The following is a 10572-nucleotide window of genomic DNA, read 5'->3' as shown; positions in this document are numbered from 1 at the left end:
AGAGGGGTGTTATGAAGAGGCATAAAGATTGTGGGTTGATGAAATTAGAATTGCACATGGCCAGACAAGGAGGGGAATTACATTTTTGACTGCACATGCAGAAGGTATAGTATGCCTGTGTAAATACAGTGAAGACTACCATACAATAAGCAAAAAGGAAGGTGAATACTGAAAGGCAACATAAAATGAGGGAGCAAAGGGGAAAACTGAGCTACCCAAGAAATTTCTGTCCTATTAAAAATGTATATAAAAGACAGTTTTCTGATCCAGTGAATTTTTGCACTTCAAACAAAAGAGATCAAGAATATTTCCTTTTAAACACACATACACATCTTTCAACCCCACATAAAAACGTAGTATTACAAAAACATTAATCAAAGGCAGAGAGGAGAAAATATTTTGTTTCAAAGGGATGCTCCTCAAATAAAAACAGCTGGGCTAGGCATGCCCTAGTATCAAGTTACAACAGGGCATTTTTTTTCTTGCCCTGTAAATCAAACAGCATTCTAGAATTTGATCAAGATGGTTTTCTAAAGACCAACAGGCTTATTCTTTTTCAACATGAGGCAGAATCTAAAGAAGTTAGCTTCACACCTATTGTCAAATAATAGCTTTATTGAGTGCACCAAATCAGGGTGATTTCAGATATGAAGAACTGCATATGCTGTACACAAAACTGATGGAAAAAACATGTGTGTATTAACCCTTGCTCTGTATTGACAAAAGTTACACATGTATTTTTACCCAACAATGGTTGGCATGAAAGAGCTCATAAATCCCAAAGCAAAATTGTGATTTTTTTTCTCTAAAATTCATGAAAATTTACACAATGTAGGCATTTTCAGTATATTCTTCATTGGGTTTTTTGCTTCAATTCCTTTTTTTTTTTACACCACAACAGAAGACTTTTCACCTCCCATGCCTTTGTTTTCCTTGAACCTTAGTTTTAGCCACTTTTTCTTTTGCAGACTGAAATCTACCTTCTGAATTTTCTGTGCAGTGATTTTTTAAAATTTATTTTGCTGCATTTATATCCTGCCTTTCTCCCTATTTGGGAGTCACAGCAGCCTACACAGTTCTCCTCTCCTCCAGTCACTCCTTAAAACAACCCTGTGAGGTAGGCTAGGCTGAGAGCATGTAACTAGCCCAAAGTCACCCAACAAGCTTCCATGGAAGACTGGACATTTGAACCAGGGTCTGCGAGGTCATAATCAAACACTCTAGCCATTACACCATGCTGGCTCTCCTATTTTATCCCTTTCATATGATAAAATTAGGCTCACCAGGCCTCTTGCTGTTGTGGGAGGTCTCTGTTGCTTGCTGCTGTTTTGAACAGCAAGAGGCAGAAAAATAAAAATAAAAAATATGTAAGTCAAAATGTCACTTCCAGGAACAATCTCACTTTTCCTCTAAAGAGCTCAAGTAGGCTTGCCAACCCTTCACACCACCTGCCACCCTGCCCCCACTCACCTTGCTGCTAGGGGGGAAGGCATGGGGGTGAGAAGAAGCACATGTACCCACTTCCCCATTGCGCTAGTGATGGAGGAACCATGGTGAGCGCCGAAGCCAAGTGCTGTGAAAGGAGGCAGTTTTTACTGAGTGTCACTCAAAGGGGTGGTTTTCATACCTCTCAGAAGCAAGGGGGCAGTCTTCACAGTGCTCAGCTTCAGGGCTCTCTGCAATTCCTCCTTTGTGCCAGAAAATGACATTTTCTCATGCACTGCAGGAGCAAGAGCACTAGGCAGGTGCACAGTAGATAAATACACAGTAAATAAATGCCCTCCTAGCTCCCTACAGCCCCGCTTGGGCTCCTGGGTCCCCTGACAATTCTAAGCTCAAGAATGTGTTTGTTGTTGTTCCCTACCACATATTATTCTCACAAAAATCTTGAGAGAGAGGTTGGGCTGAAAAAAATGATTATTTCAGGGTCACCCAGTGAATCTGAAGACTGAATTAAGAGGAAGTGGATGTGGGTCTCGTCAGCCGTAAACGGACACTGTGAAGATAGTATTCTCTAGGATCCTAACTGCCAAAAATAAGATAGTAGCAGAGGGGAATGCAGGACCTCAAATTTCTTTCTAAACAAAGAAATAGTTCAGCAGAATATTGCCTAATGACAACTCTGCTTTGCTTTTAGTATCTAAACAACTGTGCTGGGTGTATTACTTAGAGTTACCAGCCTCAAGGTGCGGTCTGGAGTTCTCCAGGAATTGCAACTGATCTCCAAACTAAAGAGATCAATTCCCCCAGAGGAAATGGCAGCATTGGAGAGCTGACTCTGAGACAAACTAGACGTTACGGTGGCCACAGATCCAACCTGTGGCCACCAACACGATTTTAGAGAAAAATTTGGCCATTTAAAATTGCCATGAGGATCCTGATCAGGCCCATGGCACAGTAGAATCAAGTGCTTGTCGTTCATCCCACACCATTTCCACTAGCTGGCATAACATTCAGTTTGACCCTCTATGGCATTATATTCTCTCTCCCAACTCCCCGGGCACTGCCCCCAAATGTCCAGGAATTTCCCAAGCCAGAGGTGGCAACCGTATAGATTTTAATAACTGGTGGAACTTTTAGTAACAATACTGAGGAATGTAGGATTGTAAGAGGAAATCAGGGCACATTGCATTTCTGAACAATTCACGGTGCAGGCAATACACACATGTAACCATCAGCAGATGAATGAATACCATTAATATAGAGATGTTGATTCTCACTATCTGTTCAGTGTTATTATGACTGGCACACCAAGAGCAATAAATGCTGTTGGAGCACCTACATGTCTACATCATTATGTACGTACATACCATGAAGCTGCAACCAACTTATGGCAACTTCAACAAGGAACTTGCAAGGCAAATGGGAAGCAAAGGTGGCTTGCCATTGCTTTCCTCTGCGATCCCCATCTAAGTACCAACTCTGCTTAGTTTCTGACAAAGTCAGTCTATACTAGGCTGCTTTCCTTCTCTCATACACACACACACACACACACACACACACACACACACACACACACACACACACACACACACGTGTGTGTGTCCAGGGAGCTATGGCATATGCCACAGCTCCCTGAGTTAGTAAAGACTTAAGGTGAACATTCAGCCAGTTTGAATCTCAGGAATTCTGTCTTAGATTTTATTATACTATATGTTTTCCCCTCAACTTTATGCACTTTCCCCCAGAGAAAGGTAGCAGCTCAGAAACAGGATTGTAACATAGATTTAAATATATAATTCAAATTATTTGCAAATATATACAGGGGGCTATATATTTCTGCATGTTCACCATTTTGCAGGCATCACACTCTTTCCTATGCCTAAGCATTGTTACTATACAATAATGTAATAACTGAATCCTACCTCAGAGGGGTGCTGTTAGTATAGATAGTCTGAAAGGGTGGGGAGGCCCTCATGATACTGGTGAGAAGTAAATAATATTTCCACACCCATTTCACTGTGAGACCCTCTCAGTTGTAGTTTGGGGCTCATTTGATTGTGTATTGCAGGGTAATTAAAATATTGCTAATTTAGGATTAATTTCCCATCTCAACCAATTTACCTCAGGTATTTACAGAACACAGCAGGATTTCTGTCTCAAATGTCGATTAATGGTCCTAGGGAACACAACATACTACAGACTCCCTCTAACAGACAGAAGAAAACTTCTAGCCACCTGCCCATTTCTCGCGCATCTGGTATACAAGCACAGAGTGATTTTTTTCCTGTGAAGATGAAAGGTGAGAAACCCAAGGATTTGTTTTCTAAACCACTAACCTCAGATATACCCTTTGACATAAAAAGATAAAAGACTGAAAGAAACAAAAGGATAGATGCTATAAATAACCTTTTTGTAAAACAGCACTGAAATCCAAAACAAAGTTACTCCAGTCTAAGCCCATTTAAATCAGTACTCTTAGAGTCAAGAAACTTGTCACAGCATCGCACTGTTAATGGCTGATCTTTATCTTTGGGGGAAAATGGGATTGAACTCTGTTTATCTTACGGGATCTAAGATGAGTGATAATTCCTTGTTGGATTCCCTGAACAGGAATAGTGGGTACTTTATTTTCTGCAACCATCATAAATGTATTACCGAAAAAAGGAATATACTATAATCCTTCTAATTATTAAATGCTGCAAGAAACAGCAAATATTGTCTCTTGACAGCATCAGTTATATAGGATGGCAGTTACAGAGTTTATATATTATATGTATGTGTAAGTTAACAAGGTATTATATCCCTTCTCCTAGGATTGTTTGCAGAGTAGCAGCAGCATTGTATCTTGCGCTAAGTATTGGTAATATATTGTATCATCTTGCATAACAATTTGTTTCTATGTGTGTGGGGGGGAAGGTAAGAGGTAGTGTTGTGGGTCAAGGGAAGAATACTATGCTTATCCTTAATGAGGCCACTGTAGGACCCCAAAATGTTTCATTTAAAGGAATTATGTATGAGGCTGGCAAATACATGCAATCCCTTTATCGGTGTCACTGGCAGGACAAAATGCCTTCCATGATGAGGAAATTAAGGAGAGCATCCCTGTTTTTAGAGCGGTGAATACACCTCCAAAAAATCTGGAGGGAAAAGACAGGAGACATTGTGTGCCCACCATAATAGTAGTACATGGGGGAAAGTTTGACTTAGTTCCTCTAGTTCAGGGAAAGCAGAGGAGGATTCTGCACCTCTGCTTATTATTGGGGTGCTGTGAGCAGAAGTGGTTACAAAGATTGGCAGAGAATCCCCACATCAAAATAGAAATAAGCGTCTTCTCACTGTTGTTTCTCTATGGGTGGGGCAGAGAAAATTCATGAGAGGGAGAGAGGACTCAGCTGCCAATCTTTCTGGCCAAAGCCGGTTTGAGCCGGTTGAGACTGGTTACTGAGCTGGAATGAGACATCAACTGTTGTTTAGGCTGAGGTTCTGCCGCACCAGGGCTGACTGGAATCTCTGGCCTGGATCACTCCCAGAACATTCAGAAGATGAGGACTCTGCTAAAATGTGTTACTGGAGCCAGAGCTCAGAGCAAATGCCAACAGCAAGCAGAGCTGTGTGGAATCTGTGGATGGGGCTTATGCCTGGAGCTGGAGCTTTTGCCTGCAGAAAGAGCAGTCACAGCTGCTCCAGCTATAAATCCCATCTGGGTTTTGTGTCTCTCCATCTTCCTGCTAGAACTGGTTTAGGGGGAAAAGAGGCCTCTTAAGTATCAGTTTTCAGTGAGAGCAGCTGGTGTAGAACCAAGTGTGGGGGAGGGGTGCCAGCTTGTCTGTGAGCTCAGATTGAATGTGGGAAAGATCATGGGGGAGGGGAACGTCCTCCTTTTTGTCTCACACGCATTCACAATAGAAATATGCTGTAGCAACCCCAAAAATAGAGAGCATGCCGCAAACATTTCACAGGAGACTCCAAATACAGCTGGGAAACATAATATGTATATAGACGTGTGTGAACACAAAAGCAGCACAACATAAAAGCGAAGTAATGAGACTGATCATAACTGGGAGGGATTTTTCAGCGCTGAATCAGGCAGAATGCCCATGTGCAAAACAAAGGTCATGTTATGTAATGCACAAGATGTGTGCTACACTAGGTCCAGTAACACACATGTACAGCACCATTTACATGGAAAGATACAGAAAATTTTTTTAATGTGGTGTCCTTACCTCAGTAAAACTGAACATTACACAATTGTTTTAAACCTTGAAAAAATTCATAAACATTTATTCTCTTGTGAAAAGGGACCATATTTTACAATCTTTAAATGTAGATATGCACCTTAATACAAAAAAAAATAATGTGTAAATCAGGTGCTAAAAAAGTATCTTTTGTAAAATACCGTTTTTATATTGTATATTCATCGAAGTATCATTTGCCCACTTATGGCAGGTTATTTCCAGATAATTTTCTCTGTTGCCCGCCACTGCTCCATGCAGCGGAGAGAGAAATAAATAAAAATAAGGCTTTGGCCTAGTTGGTGGCACATCACTTCCGTGGTACAACCCAGAAATGACAATGGTAGCTCTAGGAATTGCTGAACTCCTAAAGCTACCCATTGTCACACACACCTACACTCTTACTGATTGCCAAGCTCAGCCTGACAACCCTATATATGAATAACATTGACTTTATTATTTTTTTATTCTTCCTCAAAGGAGCTCAGACTGGTTTTTATATTCGTAACCTTGTAAGGTAGGCTGGACTGAGAGATGGTGACTAGCCCAAGGTCACTTAGTGAGCTAATGGTAACGTGAGGATTGGAACTAAAATGTATGGTTACAGAGGTTCATAGTCCCTGTAGAGGTATGTGTCCTATTAAAATGCATCTGACAAAGAAAACTGTGGTTCTCGAAAGCTTGTGCTACAATAAAGTTAGTCTTAAAGGTGCTACTGGACTCTACTATTTTGCGACTACAGACTAACACGGCTAACTCCTCTGGATCTATTAAATTGATCAACTCCAGGAATATGATGGCTCCAAATGTTTTCCTGAAAGCTCATGGGGGACTTTCCTGCAAATATAATTGGTAGCTGTGTTAAATAAGTTGTACCAAGAGCCCCCATTGCTCCTAAACATTCTCCCTCATATGCTTCTTGTTGTTTAGCCACATGGTAATCAAAAGAATAAGGGGACATGATAGGGTTACTAGCCCCCTGGTGGGGGTAGGGGATCCCCTGATCCCAACCTCTATCCCTCACCACCTCTCACCTGGCCAGTGTGGGGGAGAGGTGTAGACACTGGGCTGGAAACTCCAGAGCACAAGGGATGTATTCTGGAACACTCACGTGTCACACTGGGAATGATGTCATTCCTGGCATGATGTGGAAGCAATGGGTTGCAATGGGGCCAATTCGTAAAAATTGGCCCCAAACATGTAAGGCACCACACATACACCCCCCAACAGCCCCCCCCATCTTCCACTTTCATTCCCAGGGGACCTGGAAACCCTAGACATTAAGCGATTGGGGCAAAAACTACAGTATCAGTTGAGGACAACTGAATATGGGATACACCTCTTTTAGAGCCTACTTTGTGACAATGACAAAACGAGGCTGGATCCAATGATCCGCAGAAGCAACCATTGTGGATATTTCCTGTGTGGCAGTTCTTTCCAACAGAGGCAGAGCTGTATCTTGGGTTGCCAGCACCCGGGGCGTCCCAAGTCCGGTGGCTCCCTGTGTGCACGCGCTCCCCCTGGAGGGCTACCTGCGCTGCCCCTGGAGGGCAGGAACACGCAGCAAGCTGGCTGCCCCATCAGCACTGCAGGCACACAGCATGGGCAGCCTCCTAGCCCTCCCATACCGCCGCCTGTGCTGCTGCTGGAGGGCCAGGAGCATGCAGCAAACCAGCCACCCCATCAGTGCTGCAGGTGCACAGTGCGGGCAGCCTCCCAGCCCTCCTGCGCCACTGCCCATGCTACCACCAGAGGGCCTGGAGCGTGTGCTCCTGGCCAGTAGCTACTCCAGTGCCCTCTGTTTGGCAGCACCCAGGGCAAGTGACCCCTCTGCCCCCCCATAGATCCGGCCCTAAACAGAAGGAAAATTTATTCCTGGAGTCATCAGACCTGTAGTTGGGGAGTCAAAGTAGGGTGAGCCTTCCTGCTGACGGATCACTGGATTCCCCCCCCCCACACACACACACACAACTGGGGTTGCCAGGTCCCTCTCCCCTTCTGCTGGGAGGGTAGGATTCCTGGCACTTGCCTTGTGTTGGGCATGAGGTTGTGTTGGGCATGAGGTCTGGAAGTGATGTTACTGCCTTGGGCGCGCAAACACTCGACACTCCACACAGGGTGGATTTTTTTTTTTATCATTTTTCTCCTATTGGGCTCTTTTACACAGCACAAGTAACATTGCAGCAGTCAGTCCTGCAGACAGGAAAAAGGAATGCCACAGAGACAGGAGTCCTCAGATCTCGTAGTTCTTCTCCTCTGGTGGCTCTTGGTTGGGATCCCCGCCATTTTCTAGATACAGATTGTTGTAGGGATACTGTTTGGGGCCCACTGGTCGATATGATGGATAAATCTGTCCAAGGCCAAACATGAACAGCATGAAGCCAATAAAGCCCAAGATACAGTTGCGCATTACATGCCAAGGAAACATCGTAGGGGTGGTGTCAAGCCGTGTCCGAAGAAACATGTCAAAATCCCAGTGCACCGGTTCTCCGTAGTTACGCCTCAGATCACTGTGGTCCCAATTGTAATAAGGATCTCTCTCCTGCTGTGATCGGTCAGGGAGTTTTGGATAATCACCGTAACCCATGCCATCATCCGGGAATGGCTCGTAGTCTTCCACCCTCAAGTTGTACTTCTTTGCAGCAGCAGCCCGTTCCTCTGGCGTCCTGGGATAAGGCCCTGGCCGCAGGTCCTTGGGCAAGCCCGAAGTGGCCCGGGCTCCGCTCGCAGCCGCCGCTGCCGCCTTCCACCCGAGGGGTCCCCGGCGGGCCAGCGCCCCCAAGCAGCGCCAAGCGCCCCCGGACGCCATGGCGGCCCTCGCACAGCCACACAGGGTGGATTTGATCCATTTGAGGCCCAAATCAGCCTCAAATGAAATGTGGGAATGCTCCTGTAGGCAGCATGACAACATCACTTCTGGAAGTGCTGTCATTGCGCCCCCAGGGAGCATGCACACCACGCGTGTTCCTTGGATGCCTACTTGTGGCAACAACCTCCAGGAGACCTGTGAGGGGGCAAATCCCCAGGAGTTTGCCTGCCACTAGCAGGCACCTGGGAACCCTAGATCCAACACAGGACAGAAGAAAAAAGCAGCAGCACAGTAGCGCCTCCACTGCCACCTCCTGCTACCAGCATCCACCATTCATCCACTTTCTCTCCCTGATGGAGGGCTTGAAAGAATGTGATGGTGAGAGAACGGAAGAGAATGTAGCAGCACAGATCCTGAGCACCTAGTTGCCTGCCCAGCTTCTGTGGTGGGCAGAGGCCTCCTCTGCCATCCAACTTTTCCTGCCCATCCCTCCAGCAGTTGCCCAGCACCAGAATCTTGTGTGGTCTCCCCTCCCAATTTCTTTGCCACCAGCAGTGACCTTTGCTGCCCCCTTCTCTAGCAATGTGGGCTGTGGTTGCTATGCAAGTTTCCTAAATGGCAGGAATCTTTTTCATTTACAGTTTCTATGCTTGCAGTTCTTTAGTTTGGGGACTCTTATAACTCTCCCCTTTTTAAGTTTTTGAGATTCTGTTTTGGAGATCCCTGAGATTTGCAAACAAAACCCCACCCTGCTAATTACTTGGCCCTGTTATGCGGATTGTACTAATTTGCACTTTGGAGCCATGCTCTGAATTAGATATAAGAAGTAGGGAACCATGAGAATTGTGGAGGGGTCTATCCTACAGCCCCCAGCCTGCCCACCCCCAAAATAGCTGCCTCAATGGTGGTAACAGCCCCTCCCCCCACAGCTGGCCTAGGGTTGCCAGTTCCGGCTTGAGAAATTCCTGGAGATTTTGAAGGAGGAGCCTGAGGATGGTATTTGGGCAGGGGAGGGATCTCAGCTGTATATAAGGCCATGGAGTCCAGCCTCCAAAGCAGTCATTTTCTGCAGGGGAACTCATCTCTGTTGGCTGGAGATCAGTTGTAATTCTGGGAGCTCTCCAGCCACCACCTGGAGGCTGGCAACCTTAGGATTCCAGCATAGCCACTTCAACAGCGGCTCCCCCAGCCCACTTCCCCCCACAGGCCAGCAATGCCCCCCCTCAGACCTGGCTACCCCAGCTTCACTGCTGCCACCACTGCTCCTTGCTCTGGTTGCTCACCTCCTTAACCATGGTCAGTGCTCTAGCCACTCACCTCCCTTCTGGCAGCATGGAAAGTGGTGGGTTCCTACTCCCCACAGTACCACCATCTGCTCTCCCACCTACAGTGTCACCACTAAGCTCTTTGGAGCCCTGAAATGGCTGTGTTCTCTGCACTTCCACAGAAAATGCTCTTGTTTAGAGGGGCTATTTAACCCCTCCCCATTAAATATTTAAAATGTTTTCAGATTTTTCTGCAAAGCTGGGGGGCAGGTTTGCAGAACTGTTTTCTGCCTGTGTGGTCCCATTGCATGGATGTAAGGATCCACAGATGGGGCTGCACTTGGCCACACTTGACTCTTAGAACAATTGGGGAGACCCACAAAAACTTGCAGGGGGGCTTTTCATTCCCCCTTCCCTACCGTATCTTCTTTTCCTTCTCTCTCTGCATAGCTTTCCCCCCTATTCCTGCTTCCTTCTTGCCTTTCCATCCATTTGTTGTCTGCTCCCTGTCCTTATCTCCCCACCACCACCTCCTACTCAGCACTCTCCCCTATGGCCGGTACCAGCTGAGCCAGGCCCAGTTGTATGGTGGAGAACCTACAAGGGGGTACTTCTCTTTCCCCTGTATCACCTTCCCCATACTATTTTCTCTTTCTCTTCTCCTGGCAGCCTCTATATGGTCAGCTTTCCCTACATCCTTCTCTCCTTCAAACCCATTAAATAACTTACCTTTTATCTGCCCCTCCATTTTCATCTACATTTATTAATTTACTTCATTTATACCCAACCTTTCTCCACAAAGACTATCCCAAGCAGGCTATAT

At 45.7% G+C, this 10572-nt stretch overlaps 1 protein-coding gene across 1 annotated transcript; it reads right to left on the bottom strand.

Moving 5' to 3' along the window:
- Window positions 1–7806: 7806 nt before the first annotated feature.
- LOC129335959 (NADH dehydrogenase [ubiquinone] 1 beta subcomplex subunit 8, mitochondrial-like) lies at window positions 7807–8502 on the bottom strand. Its single transcript, XM_054988870.1, has one exon. The coding sequence runs from the start codon at window positions 8482–8484 to the stop codon at window positions 7909–7911; it is 576 nt and encodes a 191-aa protein (XP_054844845.1). The 5' UTR covers window positions 8485–8502; the 3' UTR covers window positions 7807–7908.
- Between the last annotated feature and the right edge of the window lie 2070 nt (window positions 8503–10572).

Source organism: Eublepharis macularius, chromosome 9 (genome assembly GCF_028583425.1).
Source record: "Eublepharis macularius isolate TG4126 chromosome 9, MPM_Emac_v1.0, whole genome shotgun sequence".
In the NCBI taxonomy this organism is placed as follows: domain Eukaryota; kingdom Metazoa; phylum Chordata; class Lepidosauria; order Squamata; family Eublepharidae; genus Eublepharis; species Eublepharis macularius.
The sequence above is the reverse complement of the archived record's forward strand: the minus strand, read 5'-3'. Positions and strand labels throughout refer to the sequence as shown.

What these genes read in the sequence shown, in the direction of transcription:
- LOC129335959 (XM_054988870.1), bottom strand. Translation starts at nt 8,484, where the DNA reads ATGGCGTCCGGGGGCGCTTGGCGCTGCTTGGGGGCGCTGGCCCGCCGG.